Raw genomic sequence first — 23,061 nt, 5'->3', positions numbered from 1 at the left:
CCCTGGCTGGGAGAGTTGAAGGGCCGAGGGAGTATAACCAGCCAGGGCATTATTGGCCAGTAATGCCCTGTTGTTCGGGGATTGTTACTATTATCGGTTAAATGTAGGGTTATATATATATTTGTGTTTTTCCTCATAAAAAATATACACTTTTGTAGACATTGATTTTTATCAGCGTGATTGTCTATATCCTTTTGCTTTTACTGCAAGTTTATTAAAGCGAAATTGTGCATACACACAGCCCCCCTCTATACACACAAACACACTCTGTAGTCCCCCCTACACACTGCAGCCGCCCTCCTCTACACCCACAAAACACACAGCAGCCCCTCTATACACCCACAAACTGCAGCCCCGTTTACCCACAAAACATTAAAGACACACTCCAACAATACAGACTGCTGCCCCCCTCTACACCCACTCACAAACCAATACAGACTGCTGCCCCCCTCTACACCCACTCACAAACCAACAATACAGACTGCTGCCCCCCTCTACACCCACTCACAAACCAACAATACAGACTGCTGCCCCCCTCTACACCCACTCACAAACCAACAATACAGACTGCTGCCCCCCTCTACACCCACCCACTAAACACACTGCAGACACACACAAGCCAACAAAACAGACTCTGCCACCTCTACATCCACAAAACCCACTGCAGCCCCCCTGTAAACCCACACACTAGAGACATACACCTCCTCCACCCACAAAACACACACCAATAAAACACTCTGCTGCCCCCTTTACACCCACACAACAGACACACACCTATCCCCTCACCCTCCTGGGCGGAGCTCTCTGCAGGCAGGGAGGGGGAGGAGTCAGTGCCTGGCTGCAGGGAGGGGGAGGAGTCAGTGCCTGGCTGCAGGAGGGGGAGGAGTCAGTGCCTGGCTGCAGGGAGGGGGAGGAGTCAGTGTCTGGCTGCAGGGAGGGGGAGGAGTCAGTGCCTGGCTGCAGGGAGGGGGAGGAGTCAGTGACTGGCTGCAGGGAGGGGGAGGAGTCAGTGCCCGGCTGCTGGGAGGGGGAGGAGTCAGTGTCTGGCTGCAGGGTGGGGAAGGAGTCAGTGTCTGGCTGCAGGGAGGGGGAGGAGTCAGTGTCTGGATGCAGGGAGGGGAGGAGTAAGTGTCTGGCTGCTGGGAGGGGGAGGAGTCGGTGTCTGGCTGCAGGGTGGGGAAGGAGTCAGTGTCTGGCTGCAGGGTGGGGGAGGAGTCAGTGCCTGGCTGCAGGGATGGAGGGGGAGGAGTCAGTGCCTGGCTGCAGGGATGGAGGGGGAGGAGTCAGTGCCTGGCTGCAGGGTGGGGGAGGAGTCAGTGTCGGGCTGCAGGGAGGGGGAGGTGTCAGTGTCGGGCTGCAGGGAGGGGGGGGAGTCAGTGTCGGGCTGCAGGGAGGGGGAGGAGTCAGTGTCGGGCTGCAGGGAGGGGGAGGAGTCAGTGCCTGGCTGCAGGCAGGGTGGGGGAGGAGTCAGTGTCTTGCTGCTGCCTCCTGTCCAATCACCTCCCCTGTCTGAGTGCTGATCCCACTCTTTGTGAATGAGAACTGAAAGCTGATTGGCTGCAAACTTGGCAGGGTGCCAAAAATTCTGGGTCGTTACTGATTGGATAATGCCTGGAATTGTAACCAATCAGAGAGCAGGGATTTCAATAATGCCTGAATTTAACCGCTTTAGCCTATAATATTCTGTACAAGCTACTGCCAGTCTCGATCCAGCTTCATGAACCAAAAGGCTTCTTACCCGCATTAAACATGTCGGACACTCCCACAGAGGTCATGGTTTGAAAGCCTCCGTAATTAAACACTTGCCACCCCATTCAATATAGTAAGACTCGGGGGGGGGGGGGGGTCAGAGAGCGATACATTGTTACCCAATCTCTTACCAATCTCCCGGGCCATGGCCAGGCCTTGGGGGTATGTGATGGGCGACAGTCTCTTGTCCCTCAGCCGTTCAATTGTGTCCTTGTCATCCCTCAGATCCAACTTGGTGCCCACCAGTATGATGGGGGTGTTGGGGCAGTGATGCCTCACTTCTGGGTACCACTAGAAGCAAAGTGCGACAATATTAGGGTGTATAACTCGTATACAGCAATGCCAACCATTAAATCATATGCTGTGTGTGTACGGGGGGACCCCAAGCACCCGCAAGGTGGGCGAGAGACGCGGAGAGATGGGCAGGGGGGCCGAGAGAGACAGTGGTGGGCCTAGAGAGACAGAAACTGGGCACGAGAGAGACAGACACCGGGCAGGGCGGCCGAGAGAGACAGACACCGGGCAGGGGGGCCGAGAGAGAAACGGCACAAGGACAGAGAGGGGCGGGAGTACGACAGGACATGGGATGGGTCAGTGTATAAGGAGCTACAGGTGGTGCCTGTCCCTGGCGTAGTTTGCCGGTCCTGTCGTCCCTTCTCCGTTACCTTGGCTCGGACGTTCTCGAACGAAGCTGGGCTAACGAGGGAGAAGCAGATCAGGAACACGTCCTGGGGAAGAGAGAGGGGGATCAGCAACATGGCTCCTTCCCACCGGAGCTTCTCCTACAAGCAGAGGCCAACTCACACACCGTTTGTGGGTAGGAGAGCGGCCGCAGTCGGTCATAATCCTCTTGCCCAGCGGTGTCCCACAGTCCCAGGTTCACTGGCTTCCCGTCCACCATCACATTGGCCGAATAATTATCAAACCTGTCGTCACATGACAAAGAGCCACCGCTCAATCACCCCAAGAGACCGGTATGTGTCCTGTGTCCCACCAGCATCGCTCCCCAGACCACCGTGCCACCAACGGAAGCAACAAGTGGCCAGTCTCACCCAGTCATCCGTGTCGCCCAGCCTGTGCCAGACCCATGCCCCCCCCCCCCAGCCGGTGCCAGACCCATGCACCCCCCCCAGACTGTGCCAGACACATGCCCCCCCCCCAGACTGTGCCAGACACATGCCCCCCCCCAGACTGTGCCAGACACATGCCCCCCCCAGACTGTGCCAGACACATGCCCCCCCCCCCAGCCTGTGCCAGACCCATGCCCCCCCAGCCTGTGCCAGATCCATGCCTCCCCCAGCCTGTGCCAGACCCATGCCCCCCCCAGACTGTGCAGACACATGCCCCCCCCCCAGACTGTGCCAGACACATGCCCCCCCCCTCCCCAGCCTGTGCCAGACCCATGCCCCCCCCCCCAGACTGTGCCAGACACATGCCCCCCCCAGACTGTGCCAGACACATGACCCCCCCAGCCTGTGCCAGACCCATGCCCCCCCCCCAGCCTGTGCCAGACCCATGCCCCCCCCCAGACTGTGCCAGACACATGCCCCCCCCAGACTGTGCCAGACACATGCCCCCCCCCCAGCCTGTGCCAGACCCATGCCCCCCCAGACTGTGCCAGACACATGCCCCCCCCAGCCTGTGCCAGACCCATGCCCCCCCCCCCAGACTGTGCCAGACACATGCCCCCCCCAGCCTGTGCCAGACCCATGCCCCCCCCCAGACTGTGCCAGACCCATGCCCCCCCAGCCTGTGCCAGACCCATGCCCCCCCCAGCCTGTGCCAGACCCATGCCCCCCCAGCTGTGCCAGACCCATGCCCCCCCAGCCTGTGCCAGACCCATGCCCCCCCAGACTGTGCCAGACCCATGCTCCCCCCCAGCCTGTGCCAGACCCATGCCCCCAGCCTGTACCAGACCCATGCCCCCCCCCCAGCCTGTGCCAGACACATGCCCCCCCCCCAGCCTGTGCCAGACCCATGCCCCCCCCCCAGCCTGTGCCAGACCCATGCCCCCCCCCAGCCTGTGCCAGACCCATGCCCCCCCCAGACTGTGCCAGACCCATGCCCCCCCCAGCCTGTGCCAGACCCATGCCCCCCCCAGACTGTGCCAGACCCATGCCCCCCCCAGCCTGTGCCAGACTCATGCCCCCCAGCCTGTACCAGACCCATGCCCCCCCCAGCCTGTGCCAGACCCATGCCCCCCCAGCCTGTACCAGACCCATGCCCCCCCAGCCTGTACCAGACCCATGCCCCCCCAGCCTGTGCCAGACACATGCCCCCCCCCAGCCTGTGCCAGACCCATGCACCCCCCAGCCTGTGCCAGACCCATGCCCCCCAGACTGTGCCAGACCCATGCCCCCCCCAGCCTGTGCCAGCCCCATGCACCCCCCAGCCTGTGCCAGACCCATGCCCCCCCCAGCCTGTGCCAGACCCATGCACCCCCCAGCCTGTGCCAGACCCATGCACCCCCAGCCTGTGCCAGACCCATGCACCCCCCAGCCTGTGCCAGACCCATGCCCCCCCAGCCTGTGCCAGACCCATGCCCCCCCAGCCTGTGCCAGACCCATGCCCCCAGCCTGTGCCAGACCCATGCCCCCCAGCCTGTGCCAGCCCCATGCCCCCCAGCGTGTGCCAGCCCCATGCCCCCCAGCTTGTGCCAGCCCCATGCTCCCTCCCAGACTGTGCCAGCCCCATGCCCCCCCGCCGGTGCCAGCTCCATGCCCCCCCGCCGGTGCCAGCCCCATGCCCCCCAGCCTGTGCCAGCCCCATGCCCCCAGCTTGTGCCAGCCCCATGCCCCCCAGCTTGTGCCAGCCCCATGCCCCCCAGCCTGTGCCAGCCCCATGCCCCCCAGCCTGTGCCAGCCCCATGCCCCCCCGCCGGTGCGGCCCCATGCCCCCCAGCCTGTGCCAGCCCCATGCCCCCCAGCCTGTGCCAGCCCCATGCCCCCCAGCTTGTGCCAGCCCCATGCCCCCCGCCGGTGCGGCCCCATGCCCCCCAGCTTGTGTCAGCCCCATGCCCCCCAGCCTGTGCCAGCCCCCATGCCCCCCAGCCTGTGCCAGCCCCATGCTCCCCCCCAACCTGTGCCAGCCCCATGCCCCCCAGCCTGTGCCAGACCACTACCCCCCCAGCCTGTGCCAGCCCCATGCCCCCCAGCTTGTGCCAGCTCCATGCCCCCCCGCCGGCGCAGCCCCATGCTCCCCCCCCCCAGCCTGTGCCAGCTCCATGCCCCCCCCCCAGCCTGTGCCAGCCCCATGCCCCCCAGCTTGTGCCAGCCCCATGCCCCCAGCCTGTGCCAGCCCCATGCCCCCCAGCCTGTGCCAGCCCCATGCCCCCCAGCCTGTGCCAGGCCCATGCCCCCCAGCCGGTGCGGCTCCATGCCCCCCAGCCTGTGCCAGCCCCATGCCCCCCAGCGTGTGCCCCCGTGGTTTGTTACTCACACAGTTGGGATGTATTCTCCCGGGAAGGCGTTAGTCGTGTAACTAATTAGGAGACAGGTTTTCCCCACAGCTCTGAAGAGGAATACACAAACAGACGGGAGGCGATATACACACTGCGATACACACACACACACACACACACACACACACACGCACACACGTTAGCGACCCATCCTTCCTGTTTCCACGCTCACTCATCCCACCTTTTTAATGGCGGCTCTTGCTCAGCATGTGAACGACCCGCCCATTAAACCGGGGCTGAGCAACTATTAGAGCTGCGCCCCCCTTGCCTTCTCCCCCCTCACCTCTTGTGTCAGCGTCAAATGATGCCGCGTTGCCATGGCGACGCGTCACAGCCTTCAGAATCCCGGTAAGTAGAGGTTACAGAGGCCTCACGCGATCCCGCGGCTTTTCATTTAAATGCCTCGGGGAAGATCGCGGGACCCCTGCAACCGCCCGCGCCCCCCCAGACAAATCTCCCGCCCCCCCAGTTTGCGCACCGCTGCATTAAACACGGCTCTCCCTCCATTAGGCGGAGATCATAGTCGCGGAGCGCGAGCACGTGGCGCACGCCTGTCGCTCCCGCGAATGTGCACTGCGCTTCAGGCGATGGGGGGGGGGCGTGGCCGTGACATCACGTGAGCGGTTCACCCTCAGTGGCCAAACCAATTCACGTCACGCGGCCGGCGCTTGGAAAGACAAATAGATGTCTGTCCAAAACGCAGTCGTGCCTCATAGGATTGAGGCGTGTGGTTCGCGACGTGTGTCAGCGCGCACGCGCCGGCGGGCGCCCAGTATAATGGCGGCCGTACGAGGTTATGAGAGCTTATTGCAGGTGTAGCAGTTTTAGGACTTACAGACGGGCCGCGCCGTGACGCGGTTAGACGGGCCGCGCCGTGACGCGGTTACAGACGGGCCACGCCGTGACACGGTTACAGATGGGCCGCGCCAGGACGCGGTAAGACGGGCCGCCCCGGGACGCGATTACAGACGGGCCGCGCCGGGTTGCGGTTACAGACGGACCACGCCGGGACGTGGTTACAGACGGACCGCGCCGTGACGCGGTTAGACGGGCCGCGCCGTGACGCGGTTACAGACGGCCGCGCCGTGACGCGGTTAGACGGGCCGTGACGTGACGTGGTTACAGACGGGCCGCGCCGATGACGCGGTTACAGATGGGCCGCGCCAGGACGCGGTTACAGACGGGCGGCGCCGGGACGCGATTACAGACGGGCCGCGCCGGGTAGCGGTTACAGACGGACCATGCCAGGACGTGGTTACAGACGGACCACGCTGGGATGCGGTTACAGATGGACCACGCCGGGACGCGGTTACAGACAAGACGCGGTTACAGACGGGCCGCGCCGGGCCGCGGTTACAGATGGACCACGCCGGGACACGGTTACAGACGGGCCGCGCCGGGACGCGGTTACAGACGGGCCGCGCCGGGACGCGGTTACAGACGGGCCGCGCCGGGACGCGGTTACAGACGGGCCGCACCGGGACGCGGTTACAGACGGGCCGCACCGGGACGCAGTTACAGACGGCACACCGGGACGCGATTACAGCCGGGACGCGCCATGACGCTGTTACAGGCTTAAAATACCTTGGCCAAAGACCTTAAGAGAGCTGTGCATAAACAAATGCCCACAAACCTCAATGAACTGAAGCAAAGTTGTAAAGAAGAGTGGGCCAAAATTCCTCCACAACGATGTGAGAGACTGATAAAGTCATACAGAAAACGATTACTTCAAGTTATTGCTGCTTAAGGTGGTTCTACAAGCTATTGAATCATAAGGTGTACTTAGATTTTCACACATGGCTTCTCCATTTTGGCTTTATTTTTGTTAAATAAATCAGGACACGGTGTAATATGTCATGTGTTGTTGTTCATCTGAGGTTGTATTTACCTAATTTTAAGACCTGCTAAGGAACAGATGATTGTTGTTATGTCCTGATATGTAAAACCATGGAATTCAAAGAGGGTGCACTTTGTTTTTCACACAACTGTATATATAATGCACGAGAATCCTTTGCAGGCAATGACTGCTTGAAGTCTGGAACGCATGGACATCACCAAACGCTGGGTTTCCTCCTTTGTGATGCTTTGCCAGGCCTTTATGGCAGCTGTCTTCAGTTGCTGTTTGGTCGTGGGTCTTTTTGCAGGTGAAATACATGCTCGATCGGGTTGAGATCAGATGATTGAATCGGCCATTGCAGAATATTCCACTTCTTTGCCTTAAAAAACTCCTGGGTTGCTTTCGCAGTATGTTTTGTGTCATTGTCCATCTGTAAAGTGAAGCGCCGTCTAATCAACTTCGCTGAATTTGGCTAAATCTGAGCAGACAACATATCCCTATACACTTCAGAATTCATCCGGCTGCTTCTGTCTTCTGTCACATCAATAAACACTAGTGACCCAGTGCCATTGGAAGCCATGCATGCCCATGCCATCACACTGCCTCCACCGTGTTTTACAGATGATGTGTTATGCTTCGGATCATGAGCCGTTCCAAGCCTTCTCCATACTTTTTTATTCCCATCATTCTGGTACAGGTTGATCTTAGTTTCATCTGTCCAAAGAATGCTGTTCCAGAACTGGGCTGGCTTTTTTAGATATTGTTTGGCAAAGTCTAATCTGGCCTTTCTATTCTTTAGGCTTATGAATGGTTTGCACCTTGTGGTGAACCCTCTTTATTTGCTCTCGTGAAGTCTTCTCTTTATGGTAGACTTGGATAATGATATGCCTACCTCCTGGAGAGTGTTCTTCACTTGGCTGGATGTTGTGAAGGGGTTTTTCTTTACCATGGAAAGGATCCTACGATCATCCACCACTGTTGTCTTCTGTGGATGTCCAGGCCTTTTTGTGTTGCAGAGCTCACCAGTGCGTTCTTTCTTTCTCAGAATGTACCAAACTGTTGATTTGGCCGCTCCTAATGTTCCTGCTATCTCTCTGATGGATTTTCTTACAGCCTAAGGATGCCCTGTTTCACTGGCATTGAGAGCTCCTTTGACCGCATGTTGTGGGTTCACAGCAACAGCTTCCAAATGCGAATGCCAAACCTGGAATCAACTCCAGACCTTTTACCTGCTTAATTGATGATGAAATAACGAAGGAATAGCCCACACCTGTCCATGAAACAGCTTTTGAGTCAATTGTCCAATTACTTTTGGTTCTTTGAAAACGAGGGGGCTACATATTAAAGAGATGTAATTCCTAAACCCTTCCTCCAATTTGGATGTGAATATCCTCAAATTAAAGCTGATAGACTGCACTTAAAGCCCATATTCATTAATTAACTGTAACTTGAATGGGTACACAGCCGAAATAACAAAACTTGTATCAGTGTCCAATTATTTCTGGACCTAACTGTATATGTGTGTGTGCGGACGTGCGCACATTGCGGTGTATATAGATATGTGTGTGTGCGTGCACATTATATATGTGTGTGTGTGCACGTGCATTATATATATATATATATATATGTGTGTGTGTGCACAATATATATATATATATATATATATATATATATATATATATATATATAGTATATATATATATATAATGCGCGTGCACACACACACATTATTTATATATTTATATAATGCGTGCGCACACACACGTATGTGTGCGTGTGTGCGCATTATATATATATATATATATATATATATATATATATATATATAATGCACAAACACATATAGATATATATAATGCGCACACGCACACACATCTATAATGCGATGTGCGCACACGCACACATACATATATATATATATACACCGCGATGTGCGCACACACATATATATATACACACACCGCGATGTGCACACACACACACACATATATATATATACACCACGATGTGCACTTGCGCGCACACATACATACATTTATATACACACCGCGGTGTGCGCTTGCGCACACACAATATATATATATATATATATATATACACACCGCGATGTACACACACACACACACACATACCACGATGTGCACACATATATATGGAAGGGTGGGGCTCTGTGATAATAGGTCAGTGTGTAGGAGGCGTTGGTCTCTGCAGAGGATAATGCCACGATCTGCATGGGATGAGAACATATGGGGCTGGTATATATTAGTAATGTAATGTAATGTATATATCAGTAATGTATATAGTAGTAATGTAATGTATATATATATTAGTAATGTATATATTAGTAATGGGATGTATATATTAGTAATGTATATATCAGTAATGTATATATTAGTAATGTAATGTATATATCAGTAATGTATATAGTAGTAATGTAATGTATACAGGCATACCCCGCATTAACGTACGCAATGGGACCGGAGCATGTATGTAAAGCGAAAATGTACTTAAAGTGAAGCACTACCTTTTCCCCACTTATCGATGCATGTACTGTACTGCAATCGTCATATACATGCAGAACTGATGTAAATAACGCATTTATAACAGGCTCTATAGTCTCCCTGCTTGCGCACAGGTTCGGTGCAGGTAGGGAGCCGGTATTGCTGTTCAGGACGTGCTGACAGGCGCATGCGTAAGCTGCCGTTTGCCTACTGGGCGATATGTCCTTACTCGCAAGTGTACTTAAAGTGAGTGTCCTTAAACCGGGGTATGCCTGTATATTAGTAATGTAATGTATATATTAGTAATGTATATATTAGTAATGTATATATTAGTAATGTATATATTAGTAATGGGATGGGTCTTTTTATACAATAGAAGTGTATTTACAGGGTAACATTAGTAAATTGCGGACGATAGGCTGCGGTACATATGTACTGCGGGTGGTGATAGGGTGAATACAGGGCAATACATATGAACTGTTGGCGATATTGTGCATATAGGGTGGCCTATATAATGTGGACAATACAGCGCTGCACCTCTGTATTGCGGACGATACAGCGCTGTACCTATGTATTGCGGATGATACAGCGCTGCACCTCTGTATTGCGGACGATACAGCGCTGTACCTATGTATTGCGGACGATACAGCGCTGTACCTATGTATTGCGGACGATAGAGCGCTGTACCTATGTATTGCGGACGATACAGCGCTGTACCTATGTATTGCGGACGATACAGCGCTGTACCTATGTATTGCGGATGATATGGTGCTGTGCCTATGTATTGCGGATGATATGGTGCTGTACCTATGTATTGCGGACGATACAGCATGGTACCTATGAATTGCTGGGAATACGGCGTGGTACCTATGTATTGCGGGTGATACAGCGTGGTACCTCTGTATTGCGGGTGATACAGCGTGGTACCTATGTATTGCGGGTGATACGGCGTGGTACCTATGAATTGCGGGTGATACAGCGTGGTACCTATGTATTGCGGGTGATACGGCGTCGTACGTATGTATTGCGGGTGATACGGCGTGGTACCTATGTATTGCGGGTGATACAGCGTGGTACCTATGTATTGCGGGTGATACGGCGTGGTACCTATGTATTGTGGGTGATACAGCGTGGTACCTGAATTGCTGGGAATACGGCGTGGTACCTATGTATTGCGGGTGATACAGCGTGGTACCTATGTATTGCGGGTGATACAGCACATATAGGTTTGATATAGATGTATTGCAGGGGGTTGGGTGCAATTATATATATATAGCGGGTGTTAGATAGATATAGCGGGTGTTAGATAGATAGATATAGCGGGTGATGTATGCATGTCTTTATTTATATAGCCCTATTAATGTAGAGAGATAGCGTGATATATATATATATGGATAATTGCGCCTCGGCTCCCAATCTGCATCATCACACCCGGCGGGTCACTGCTCAGCAGCAACCGGGTCACTCACCCATCTCCAACCACAACGCATTTAATGGCCTGCATCTCAGTGACGGAACCGGGAGCCGGAGGAGGAAGGAACCGGAGACAAACGGGAGCAGCCGAAGGGACTCCGGAGATAGCCGAAGGGAGACGGAAACACCCGAGCAGGGGGGATCGGGGGGAGTCCGGAGATAGCCGAAGGGAGACGGAAACACCCGAGCAGGGGGGATCGGGGGAGTCCGGAGATAGCCGAAGGGAGGCGGAAACACCCGAGCGGGGGGATCCGGAGATAGCCGAAGGGAGGCGGGAACACCCGAGCGAAGGGGGATCCGGGGATAGCCGAAGGGAGGCGGAAACACCCGAGCAGGGGGGATCGGGGGAGTCCGGAGATAGCCGAAGGGAGGCGGAAACACCCGAGCGGGGGGATCCGGAGATAGCCGAAGGGAGGCGGGAACACCCGAGCGAAGGGGGATCCGGGGATAGCCGAAGGGAGGCGGGAACACCCGAGCGGGGGGATCCGGAGATAGCCGAAGGGAGGCGGGAACACCCGAGCGAAGGGGGATCCGGGGATAGCCGAAGGGAGGCGGGAACACCCGAGCAGGGGGGATCTGGAAGGAGTCCGGAGATAGCCGAAGGGAGGCGGAAACACCCGAGCGGGGGGAGTCCGGAGATAGCCGAAGGGAGGCGGGAACATCCGAGCGGGGGGCGGGGGGATCCGGAGATAGCCGAAGGGTAACGGAAACATCCGAGCGGGGGGCGGGGGGATCCGGAGATAGCGTTATACAGAGGTATATGACCCAGCACAGCATTATACAGAGGTATATGCCCCCAGCACAGCGATATACAGAGGTACATGCCCCCCAGCACAGCGTTATACAGATGTACATGCCCCCCCCAGCACAGCGTTATACAGAGGTACATGCCCCCCAGCACATCTTTATACAGAGGTACATGCCCCCCCAGCACAGCGTTATACAGAGCTACATGCCCCCCCAGCACAGCGTTATACCAAGGTACATACCCCCCCCCAGCACAGCGTTATACAGAGCTACATGCCCCCCCCCCCCAGCACAGCGTTATACCAAGGTACATACCCCCCCCCAGCACAGCGTTATAGAGAGGTACATGTCCCCCCAGCACAGCGTTATACAGAGGTACATACCTCCAGCACAGCATTATAGAAGTACATGTCGCCCCAGCAGAGCGTTATACAGAGGTACATACTAACCCACCCCCAGGGTTTAAGCTCGCCCCTGTCCACTTTCCAAGTAAGCAGTTCTTTTTTTGACATGCAGCTTGTTGTGACAGATCCAGTGTGATCATTCTTCCACTAATTATAGCGGTAAGTAAGAATTTTAATCAGGTAGTGTTAGAACCTGCGAATTGGTCATGCCTTGGAAGTGGCTTGCAGGCTTATACCACCCACCCTGTCTCTCCCCCACACACCCAGTCTCTCAACCGTGTCTCTCCCACACACACACACCCACGCAGGAAAATCAAATCCCTGGCAAGACACCCGGCGCTCATGCTTGGAGCGCTCTCCATGCATGAGTGCGCTCAGCGCCAGCGGGGACTCAGCCTTAGGCAGGTCTGCAACACCGCCTTTCCCCATTATCCCCAGCACACAGTGCTTCCATTGCAGCAAGGGATTCCCTAGTCTCGAAAATGCAAAGCCAGCAGTACAACCAACCTCACACCGATGATACCCATTAAGGTTGAAACATGTCTGTGAATGGTTTCTCTGGCTTTGCATCTGATTCGCATGCTGTGCTTTAAAGCTGTGTTAACAGCGAGCATTAGCTTATATGGGCTCCATGTAACAATGTTTTTTTTCCAAAAGGTGACACAGTGTCATTTCCCAGAATCCCTTGCTGCAGTGGAAGCATTGGGATAATGGTGAATGGCGGGGGTGCAGACCTGCCTAAGACATGTGAATGTGCTCACAAGTGATTATATGTATTTATTTTTAAGAGCTTACTGGGTGTGGGGGTGTGGCTATATATGTAGATCTCGATATATATACACACATTGCATGCACCGTTACAGATAATGTTATAGGCACGTATAACCGTTATAGATAATATATGTTATGGGAATATGTAACAGTTACAGATAATATATATTACAGGCGTATGTAACAGTTACAGATAATATATGTTATATCCGTATGTAACAGTTACAGACCAGATTAAAATGTGAGGCAGCTTTAGTTTTGAAAGAACTTAGACTGGTGGCGGCTGTGAGAGTCTCCGGTAGACTGTTCCAGTTTTGGGGTGCACGGTAAGAGGAGGAGGAGCGGTCGGATACTTTGTTGAGCCTTGGGACCATGAACAGTCTTTTGGAGTCAGATCTCAGATGGTAAGTGCTGCATGTGGTAGGGGTGAGGAGCTTGTTCAGGTAGCTGGGTAGCTTTCCCAAAAAGTATTTGAAGGCAAGACAGGAAAGGTGAACTTTGCACCTAGACTCTAGTGATGACCAATCTAGTTCTTTGAGCATTTCGCAGTGATGTGTGTTGTAGTTGCATTGGAGAACAGAGCGGCATATTGAGTGGTAGAGGGGGTCAAGCTTGCTCTAGTGATAATATAAAAGGACTTTCGGCTTTATGGCTGGAACACTTAACAGACACAGGAAGATAAATACAATCTTTATTTAAAAATCATTATAAAATGTGAAAATAAATCAAAAGTACAAAACAACGTGTCAGATCTCCCCACCTCACATCCGCTCTACTGCTACAGGGGCGATACACAGCGCACAGAGGCGCCAATGTGAGCCCACAGCACCAGTCCCCAGGATTGTTACTCTATTCCGATTGGACCATTTCCCCTGATAAACACGTCACGGAAACCTGCACTAATCCCTGACCCGGGGCCCGGAGCTGGGAATAACGTGGCCCGGTTCTGGAAACCTGCACTAATCCCTGACCCGGGGCCCGGAGCTGGAATAACGTGGCCCGGTTCTGGAAACCTGCTCTAATCCCTGGCCCGGTTCTGGAAACCTGCACTAATCCCTGGCCCGGTTCTGGAAACCTGCACTAATCCCTGGCCCGGTTCTGGAAACCTGCACTAATCCCTGGCCCGGTTCTGGAAACCTGCACTAATCCCTGGCCCGGTTCTGGAAACCTGCACTAAACCCTGGCCCGGTTCTGGAAACCTGCACTAATCCATGACCCGGGGGCCCGGCCGCTGGGAATAACGTGGCCCGGTTCTGGAAACCTGCACTAATCTCTGACCCGGAGCTGGGAATAACGTGGCCCGGTTCTGGAAACCTGCACTAATCCCTGACCCGGGGCCCGGCCGCTGGGAATAATGCGGCCCGATTCTGGAAACCTGCACTAATCTCTGACCCGGAGCTGGGAATAACGTGGCCCGGTTCTGGAAACCTGCACTAATCCCTGACCCGGGGCCCGGAGCTGGGAATAACGCGGGCCGGTTCTGGAAACCTGCACTAATCCCTGACCCGGGGCCCGGACCTGGGAATAACGTGGCCCGGAGCTGGGAATAACGTGGCCCGGAGCTGGGAATAACGCGGCCCGGAGCTGGAAACCTGCACCAATCCCTGACCCGGAGCTGGGAATAACGCGGGCCGGTTCTGGAAACCTGCACTAATCCCTGACCCGGGGCCCGGTTCTGGAAACCTGCACTAATCCCTGACCCGGGGGCCCGGTTCTGGAAACCTGCACTAAACCCTGACCCGGGGCCCGGTTCTGGAAACCTGCACTAATCCCTGACCCGGGGGCCCGGTTCTGGAAACCTGCACTAAACCCTGACCCGGGGCCCGGTTCTGGAAACCTGCACTAATCCCTGACCCGGGGGCCCGGTTCTGGAAACCTGCACTAAACCCTGACCCGGGGCCCGGTTCTGGAAACCTGCACTAATCCCTGACCCGGGGCCCGGTTCTGGAAACCCCCGGGCCCAATTACTGAAAACATTCATTTCTAACAGAAGAGACCCTTATATGTGAGAGTCGGAGCACCTCTCGCCATCACTTCAATAAGGCACTCAAGGAGTTGGGTGATTGTCAGGGACAGAGGTGGGGGTTAGTGGCGGGGGGGAGCTGCGGATATGAGGCGGGGGGGAGCTGCGGATATGAGGTGGGGGTTAGTGGTGGGGGGGAGCTGCGGATATGAGGTGGGGGGGAGCTGCGGATATGAGGTGGGGGTTAGTGGTGGGGGGGAGCTGTGGATATGAGGCGGGGGGGAGCTGCGGATATGAGGTGGGGGTTAGTGGTGGGGGGGAGCTGCGGATATGAGCTGGGGGTTAGTGGTGGGGGGGAGCTGCGGATATGAGGTGGGGGTTAGTGGGGGGGGAGCTGCGGGTATGAGGCGGGGGGGAGCTGCGGATATGAGCTGGGGGTTAGTGGTGGGGGGGAGCTGCGGATATGAGGTGGGGGTTAGTGGGGGGGGGGAGAGCTGCGGATATGAGCTGGGGGTTAGTAGTGGGGGGGAGCTGCGGATATGAGGTGGGGGTTAGTGGGGGGGGGGAGCTGCGGATATGAGCTGGGGGTTAGTGGTGGGGGGGAGCTGTGGATATGAGGTGGGGGTTAGTGGTGGGGGCAGCTGCGGATATGAGGTGGGGGTTAGTGGTGGGGGAGAGCTGCGGATATGAGGTGGGGGTTAGTGGTGGGGGGGAGCTGCGGATATGAGGTGGGGGTTAGTGGTGTGGGGGAGGTGCGGATATGAGCTGGGGGTTAGTGGTGGGGGGGAGCAGCGCATATGAGGTGGGGGTTAGTGGTGGGGGGGAGCTGCGGATATGAGGTGGGGGTTAGTGGTGTGGGGGAGGTGCGGATATGAGCTGGGGGTTAGTGGTGGGGGGGAGCTGTGGATATGAGGTGGGGGTTAGTGGTGGGGGGGAGGTGCGGATATGAGCTGGGGGTTAGTGGTGGGGGGGAGCTGCGGATATGAGGTGGGGGTTAGTGGTGTGGGGGAGGTGCGGATATGAGCTGGGGGTTAGTGGTGGGGGGGAGCTGCGGATATGAGGTGGGGGTTAGTGGTGGGGGGGAGGTGCGGATATGAGGTGGGGGTTAGTGATGGGGGGGAGCTGCGGATATGAGGTGGGGGTTAGTGATGGGGGGGAGCTGCGGATATGAGCTGGGGGTTAGTGGTGGGGGGGAGCTGCGGATATGAGGTGGGGGTTAGTGGTGGGGGGGAGCTGCGGATATGAGGTGGGGGTTAGTGGTGTGGGGGAGGTGCGGATATGAGCTGGGGGTTAGTGGTGGGGGGGAGCTGCGGATATGAGGTGGGGGTTAGTGGTGGGGGGGAGGTGCGGATATGAGGTGGGGGTTAGTGATGGGGGGGAGCTGCGGATATGAGGTGGGGGTTAGTGGTGGGGGGGAGCTGCGGATATGAGGTGGGGGTTAGTGGTGGGGGGGAGCTGCGGATATGAGGTGGGGGGGAGCTGCGGATATGAGGTGGGGGGGGAGCTGTGGATATGAGGTGGGGGTTAGTGGTGGGGGGGAGCTGCGGATATGAGCTGGGGGTTAGTGGTGGGGGGGAGCTGTGGATATGAGGTGGGGGTTAGTGGTGTGGGGGAGGTGCGGATATGAGCTGGGGGTTAGTGGGGCGGGGGAGGTGCGGATATGAGCTGGGGGTTAGTGGGGCGGGGGAGCTGCGGATATGAGGTGGGGGTTAGTGGTGGGGGGGAGGTGCGGATATGAGGTGGGGGTTAGTGGTGGGGGCAGCGGTGGATATGGGGCGGGGGGAGGTGTGGATATAGGACAGGACGGCACTGTGCAGCATGCCTGCTCTCTGCGCCTCCTCCTCTCTCATCCTCGCAATCTCCGCATCCTTCAGCCTCAGCTTCTCCAGCAGGGACGAGATGTCCCCCTCCTTGTCCAGCAGCGCCTCACGGTGGCAGCTTGCCTGCACTGCAAGGTGACACGGACATCCCTCAACCTTTTTACTCTCACCTTATCTCACCTTACCAATTCTTCATCCCCCTCCCCCCCCAATATCACCTCCCCGCCCCCTCCCCCCTCATCACCCCCCTGCCCCCTCTATCCCCTCCCCACCCCTCCTCATATCACCTCCCTGCCCGCCCCCTCTATCCCCCCTCATATCACATCCACACCCTCTATCCCCCTCTCATATCACCTTCCCCTCTATCCCCCCCTGCCTATCACCTCCCCCTCCCCTCTATCCCCCCCTGCCTATCACCTCCCCCCCTATCACCTTTCTGCTGCCTCTCCAGAGCGCAGACTTTCTCCGCCTGCCCGGCGTGCCGCGCAAGCTCCGCCTCCAGGTGCCCGATCTGCTCCTGCAGTTCCACTCGCACCTTCGTCACGTCCGCCACTTTCTCCTGCTCCCTCCTGGCCACATCCTGCAGGTCACGGCAGCCCCCAATTACTAGTGACAACCGGTCCACCCCCCTCCCCCCGCAGCGCGCGGCCACGGAGCGGAGCGCGTACCTGCTGTAACCCGCCGATCCTTCTCTTCAGACCCTCGATTTCCAGGCTGCAGTGGTTGTTCTGCGTCTGCAGCTCTCCCACCAGCTCCCTCTGCTGCAGGAAATGGGCCTGAGCCTGGTCCCGGGAGTGCGTAACTGTCCGCAGCTTCTCCTGCTGCACAGCGCAGGCACATTGTCAGTAATATGGATACAGAACCCCCATACCCCCCCCCCCCCCGAGCAATGGATGGGAGAGGTGCCGGTTACACGGGGGGATATGGATTTGTTGGGCGACATGACAAAGTGGATCACGCTTTACATAAGCTTTCATCCATCATCCATGGCTGTCTCACATTTTAATCTGGTCTGTAACTGTTACATACGCCTATAATATATATTATCTGTAACTGTTACATACGCCTATAATATATATTATCTGTAACTGTTACATACGCCTATTATATATATTATCTGTAACTGTACACGCAATGTCTTGTATATAATGTATACCCTGTTCACTTATGTAACTGTATTTGTAACCATGTGTTATTTGTCTTAACTCTGTGCCCAGGACATACCTGAAAACGAGAGGTAACTCTCAATGTGTTACTGCCTGGTAACACATTTTATAAATAAATCTTTGCAGCAGCCCCAGTCCCATTCCTGTAACCTGCAAATACATCACTAGTCCGGAAACTAAACCTGTATTAAACACCGAGAACGTCCCCGTATATACACGGAACAGGAGCATCGATCGCAACAAGTGCGTCTTAAACGTCTCCCGGGATAGAGATGTGTAACGCCGCAGAGCCGCGTCACACGCCGCAGAGCCGCGTCACACGCCGCAGAGCCGCGTCACACGCCGCAGAGCCGCGTCACACGCCCCAGAGCCGCGGCACACGCCCCAGAGCCGACGGCCACGTGGGATTACGCCTAGAGTATGCCAGAATGTGGGCGCCAGGTAATGAGCAAGCATCAGCGGATACCTGGTGTGGCTGTGTGTGTGCGCGTCTGTGTACGTGGCTGTGTGTGGCTGTGCGTGCGTGCCTGTGTACGCGTGCGTCAGTTAGATAGCCCTCACCTCCTCCAGCCATGTGACAAGATGGAGTCGCCTCCTGAGCAGGTCAGACCACTTAATACGGAGCTGCATGGAGGCTTAAACCTGCTTTGCTTCAAGTGGCGGCCATGGTTTAAATGACACACTCACGGTAGCGTGAGTGCACACTCACCTCCTCCAGCTGTGCCAGGCTCTGCACTTTCTGCATCGCCTCCTCCGCCTGAACTCGCTCACTGACGGCTGTGGCTTTCACTCTGCTCAACTCCTGCACAGACAGAGTACATCATCAGCAAACACAGGGAGCAGTCCCATTCCCCCCCAACACACACACACACACACCAGCGCGCCACCCCCCACGCACACACCAGCGCCCCACTCCCCTCCCGCACGCAGGGAGCAGCACCCTCCCCCCTCACGCACACACCAGCGCCCCACTCCCCTCCCGCACGCAGGGAGTAGCACCCCCCCCCCCACGCACACACCAGCGCCCCACTCCCCTCCCGCAAGCAGGGAGCAGCACCCTCCCCCCCCTCACGCAAACACAGGGAGCAGCGCCATCCCCCCCCCCTCACGCAAACACAGGGAGCAGCGCCCTCCCCCCCCCCTCACGCAAACACAGGGAGCAGCGCCCCCCATTCCCCCCCAACACACACACACACCAGCGCGCCCTCCCCCCCCCCACGCACATACCAGCGCACCACTCCCCTCCCGCAAGCAGGGAGCAGCACCCTCCCCCCCTCACGCAAACACAGGGAGCAGCGCCCTCCCCCCCTCACGCAAACACAGGGAGCAGCGCCCTCCCCCCCCCTCATGCAAACACAGGGAGCAGCGCCCTCCCCCCCCCTCACGCAAACACAGGGAGCAGCGCCCCCCATTCCCCCCACTCAACACACACACACACCAGCGCGCCCCCCCCCCATGCACACACCAGCGCCCCACTCCAGCACGCAGGGAGCAGCACCCTCCCCCCCTCACGCAAACACAGGGAGCAGCACCCTCACGCAAACACAGGGAGCAGCGCCCTTACCTCACGCACACACAGTGAGCAGTGCCCCCCCACCCCTCACGCACACAGGGAGCAGTGCCCTTCCCCCCTCATGCGCACAGTGAGCAGTGCCCTCCCCCCTCACGCGCACAGTGAGCAGTGCCCTCCCCCTCACGCGCACAGTGAGCAGTGCCCGCCCCCCCCTCACGCGCACAGTGAGCAGTGCCCTTCCCCCCTCACTGCGCACAGGGGACAGTGCCCTCCACCCCTCACGCACACAGGGAGCAGTGCCCTTCCCCCCTCACGCACACAGAAAGAACCGCCCCCATTCCCCCCCAACAACCACACAGGGAGCAGTGCCCCCCCCCTCACGCGCACACAGGGAGCAGTGTCCCCCCCCCTCACGCACACACAGGGAGCAGTGTCCCCCCCCTCACGCACACACAGGGAGCAGCGCCCCCCCTCACTCACACACAGGGAGCAGCGCCCCCCCTCACGCACACACAAGGAGCAGTGTCCCCCCCCCTCACGCATACACAGGGAGCAGTGTCCCCCCCCCCTCACGCACACACAGGGAGCAGTGTCCCCCCTCTCACGCACACACAGGGAGCAGTGTCCCCCCCCTCACGCACACACATGGAGCAGCATCCCCCCCCCTCACGCACACACAGGGAGCAGCATCCTCCCCCTCACGCACACACAGGGAGCAGCGTCCCCCCCCCTCACGCACACACAGGAGCAGTGTCCCCCCCCTCACGCACACACAGGGAGCAGCGCCCCCCATCACGCACACACAGGGAGCAGCGCCCCCCCTCACGCACACACAGGGAGCAGTGTCCCCCCACTCACGCACACACAGGAGCAGCGCCCCCCCCTCACGCACACACAGGGAGCAGCGCCCCCCTCACGCACACACAGGGAGCAGTGCGCCCCTCACGCACACACAGGGAGCAGCGTCCCCCCCCCCTCACGCACACACAGGGAGCAGTGCACCCCATCACGCATACACAGGGAGCAGCGCCCCCTCCCCTCACACAGGGATTAGCGCCCCCCCACTCACACCTCCCCACCCCGCGTCCTTACCTCCTCCAGCCCCACTCTCACAGCCTCCAGACGTTGCACCTTCTCCTGCGCAGCGCGCTCGCTCTCCTCCGTGTGACGGGTCAGGCGATCCACCTGCGGGGATGGGAGACATTCGGACGGGTTCCGCTACACGCCTGTTTATCAGGCAGCCACGAGGCCTCCTCACCTCCTTCTGGTGCAGCCGGCTCGTATCATCCTGGGACTGGCGGAACCGCTTCCTCTCCGACTCCAGCCGCTCTGCGGGGGAGCACAGGGGGTGACACAACCCGAATATCACCAGCTCCCTCCCACTGCTGCACACTGAGACACTCACCTTCTGCCTGCACCGCTCGGAGCTTCAGCTCTGCACTTGTGTGGGTCATTTCCTGCTTCAGCTCAAACACACAATCCTGTTGTGCTTTGCACCTTCTCTCCAGCTCCTCTATCTGCAGCAAAATCCCCCGGGCATTAGGAAACACCAGCATGAACATCCCAAACCTGCCCCCCCCCCCCCCCACAGGGGAGTCACCGCGTGCACCCTCTCAAGCGATCCCCTCTTCCCAGGCGCTCCCCCGGCTCGTCACCGCTCCCCCCCTCCAAGCGCTCCCCCGGTTTGTCGCCGTGCGCCCCCTCCCAGGCGCTCCCCCGGTTTGTCGCCGTGCGCCCCCTCCCAGGCTTGGGAATTACCTTGCTGCGGTAATTAAGGTTTTTTCTCATTTGTAGCCGTTAAATCCCGTCTGATTTTTGCTTCACGTTCTGCAGATTCCTGGCAAAACACACAAAAACCTGAGCATTCACAGGCCCCGCATTCACAGGCCCCGCATTCCCCCCCCCCACCCCTATTCCCCCCCAACACACACCTCTCCCCCCTGCCCTGCTGCTCCCTGCTCCCCCCGACCTGCTGCTCTTTCCTCTGTTCTCTGGCTTGCTGCTCACCACCCCTCCAAAATCCAGGAGAGCGAAGTAAGGACCATGAAAAATAGAAAAATATCTACATAGTGCAATTAAGCTACAACAGTGAAAACATATATTAGAACCCAAAAAGGCCTAGTCACAATAGCGCAGGAATAATCCGGCAATAAAGAGACCAATCCAGTGTTGCTAGCCGCCCTGGATGGTCAATGATGGTAGTCAGCAATCTCGGCCAAAGAGATAAACAAGCATGGTGCAGATCAAACACGATACTTTAAAAACAGATTGTGCTCCCTCTCACACGGTGCAGTCTCACCGCTCCCTCTCACACGGTGCAGTCTCACCGCTCCCTCTCACACGGTGCAGTCTCACCGCTCCCTCTCACACGGTGCAGTCTCACCGCTCCTCTCACACGGTGCAGTCTCACCGCTCCCTCTCACACGGTGCAGTCTCACCGCTCCCTCTCACACGGTGCAGTCTCACCGCTCCCTCTCACACGGTGCAGTCTCACCGCTCCCTCTCACACGGTGCAGTCTCACCGCTCCCTCTCACACGGTGCAGTCTCGCCGCTCCCTCTCACACGGTACAGTCTCGCCGCTCCCTCTCACACGGTGCAGTCTCACCGCTCCCTCTCACACGGTGCAGTCTCACCGCTCCCTCTCACACGGTACAGTCTCATCGCTCCCTCTCACACGGTACAGTCTCACCGCTCCCTCTCACACGGTACAGTCTCGCCGCTCCCTCTCACACGGTGCAGTCTCGCCGCTCCCTCTCACACGGTGCAGTCTCACCGCTCCCTCTCACACGGTGCAGTCTCACCGCTCCCTCTCACACGGTGCAGTCTCACCGCTCCCTCTCACACGGTGCAGTCTCACCGCTCCCTCTCACACGGTGCAGTCTCACCGCTCCCTCTCACACGGTGCAGTCTCACCGCTCCCTCTCACACGGTGCAGTCTCACCGCTCCCTCTCACACGGTACAGTCTCGCCGCTCCCTCTCACACGGTACAGTCTCGCCGCTCCCTCTCACACGGTACAGTCTCACTGCTCCCTCTCACACGGTGCAGTCTCGCCGCTCCCTCTCACACGGTGCAGTCTCGCCGCTCCCTCTCACACGGTAGTCTCACCGCTCCCTCTCACACGGTACAGTCTCACCGCTCCCTCTCACACGGTACAGTCTCACCGCTCCCTCTCACACGGTACAGTCTCACCGCTCCCTCTCACACGGCACACGCCTGCAGTCTCTTCCGCATCCATCGGGCCCGATGCGTCACGTCCGGTCACGCGATCTCGTTCTCCGTGGACGTCTCCGGCTCCTCAGGATAGGACTGCGTTCTCTGTCTCCTGCCCCAGCTGCTGTGACCTGACGCAACGCGTTTTCGACGTTGCATCATAGACCGCCCAGGGCGGCTAGCAACACTGGATTGGTCTCCTTATTGCCGGATTATTCCTGCTCTATTGTGACTAGGCCTTTTTGGGTTCTAATATATGTTTTCACTGTTGTAGCTTTATTGCACTATGTAGATTTGTTCTATTTTTCACGGTCCCTACGTCGCTCCCCTGGATTTGGAGAGTTGCTTGTGTGAAGACTTTTGGAACAGTCTTGCTGAGGGTTTGAGTGAAGTCGGTTCCCTTATTCATATATTGTGTGTTTCACTGTTTATTTCACAATATCA

The 23,061-nt window shown here is 57.3% G+C and overlaps 2 protein-coding genes and 1 long non-coding RNA gene across 3 annotated transcripts in view; all 3 read right to left on the bottom strand.

The window, feature by feature from the left end:
• The window catches only part of RAC3 (Rac family small GTPase 3), a 17,081-nt gene extending 5,624 nt beyond the window's left edge, over positions 1-11,457 (bottom strand). The window contains exons 1-5 of the mRNA XM_075579728.1: positions 11,017-11,457; positions 5,188-5,259; positions 2,558-2,675; positions 2,415-2,477; positions 1,881-2,040 (exon numbers count right to left, since the gene is read on the bottom strand). Of these exons, the coding sequence (XP_075435843.1) occupies positions 1,881-2,040; positions 2,415-2,477; positions 2,558-2,675; positions 5,188-5,259; positions 11,017-11,051 (448 nt within the window). The 5' untranslated portion in view covers positions 11,052-11,457. The remainder of the gene's footprint in view (positions 1-1,880; positions 2,041-2,414; positions 2,478-2,557; positions 2,676-5,187; positions 5,260-11,016) is intronic.
• A 2,162-nt stretch (positions 11,458-13,619) lies between these two features.
• Positions 13,620-15,093, bottom strand: LOC142472523 (uncharacterized). The gene is made up of 2 exons (XR_012789748.1): positions 14,535-15,093; positions 13,620-13,836 (listed from the first exon to the last, which is right to left on the bottom strand). It is a non-coding gene; the product is annotated as an uncharacterized LOC142472523 (long non-coding RNA).
• Positions 15,094-15,433: 340 nt separating this feature from the next.
• Positions 15,434-23,061, bottom strand: part of LRRC45 (leucine rich repeat containing 45) — a 25,645-nt gene continuing 18,017 nt past the window's right edge. Inside the window, 9 exon segments of the mRNA XM_075579995.1 lie at positions 15,434-16,853; positions 17,158-17,305; positions 17,394-17,546; positions 18,601-18,693; positions 20,497-20,589; positions 20,663-20,733; positions 20,810-20,921; positions 21,163-21,180; positions 21,182-21,241. Coding sequence (XP_075436110.1) covers positions 16,615-16,853; positions 17,158-17,305; positions 17,394-17,546; positions 18,601-18,693; positions 20,497-20,589; positions 20,663-20,733; positions 20,810-20,921; positions 21,163-21,180; positions 21,182-21,241 — 987 coding nt within the window. The 3' untranslated portion in view covers positions 15,434-16,614.

This window comes from Ascaphus truei, chromosome 22 (genome assembly GCF_040206685.1).
Source record: "Ascaphus truei isolate aAscTru1 chromosome 22, aAscTru1.hap1, whole genome shotgun sequence".
In the NCBI taxonomy this organism is placed as follows: domain Eukaryota; kingdom Metazoa; phylum Chordata; class Amphibia; order Anura; family Ascaphidae; genus Ascaphus; species Ascaphus truei.
Note: the sequence above shows the minus strand (reverse complement) of the source record. Positions and strands in the feature narration are given on the sequence as shown.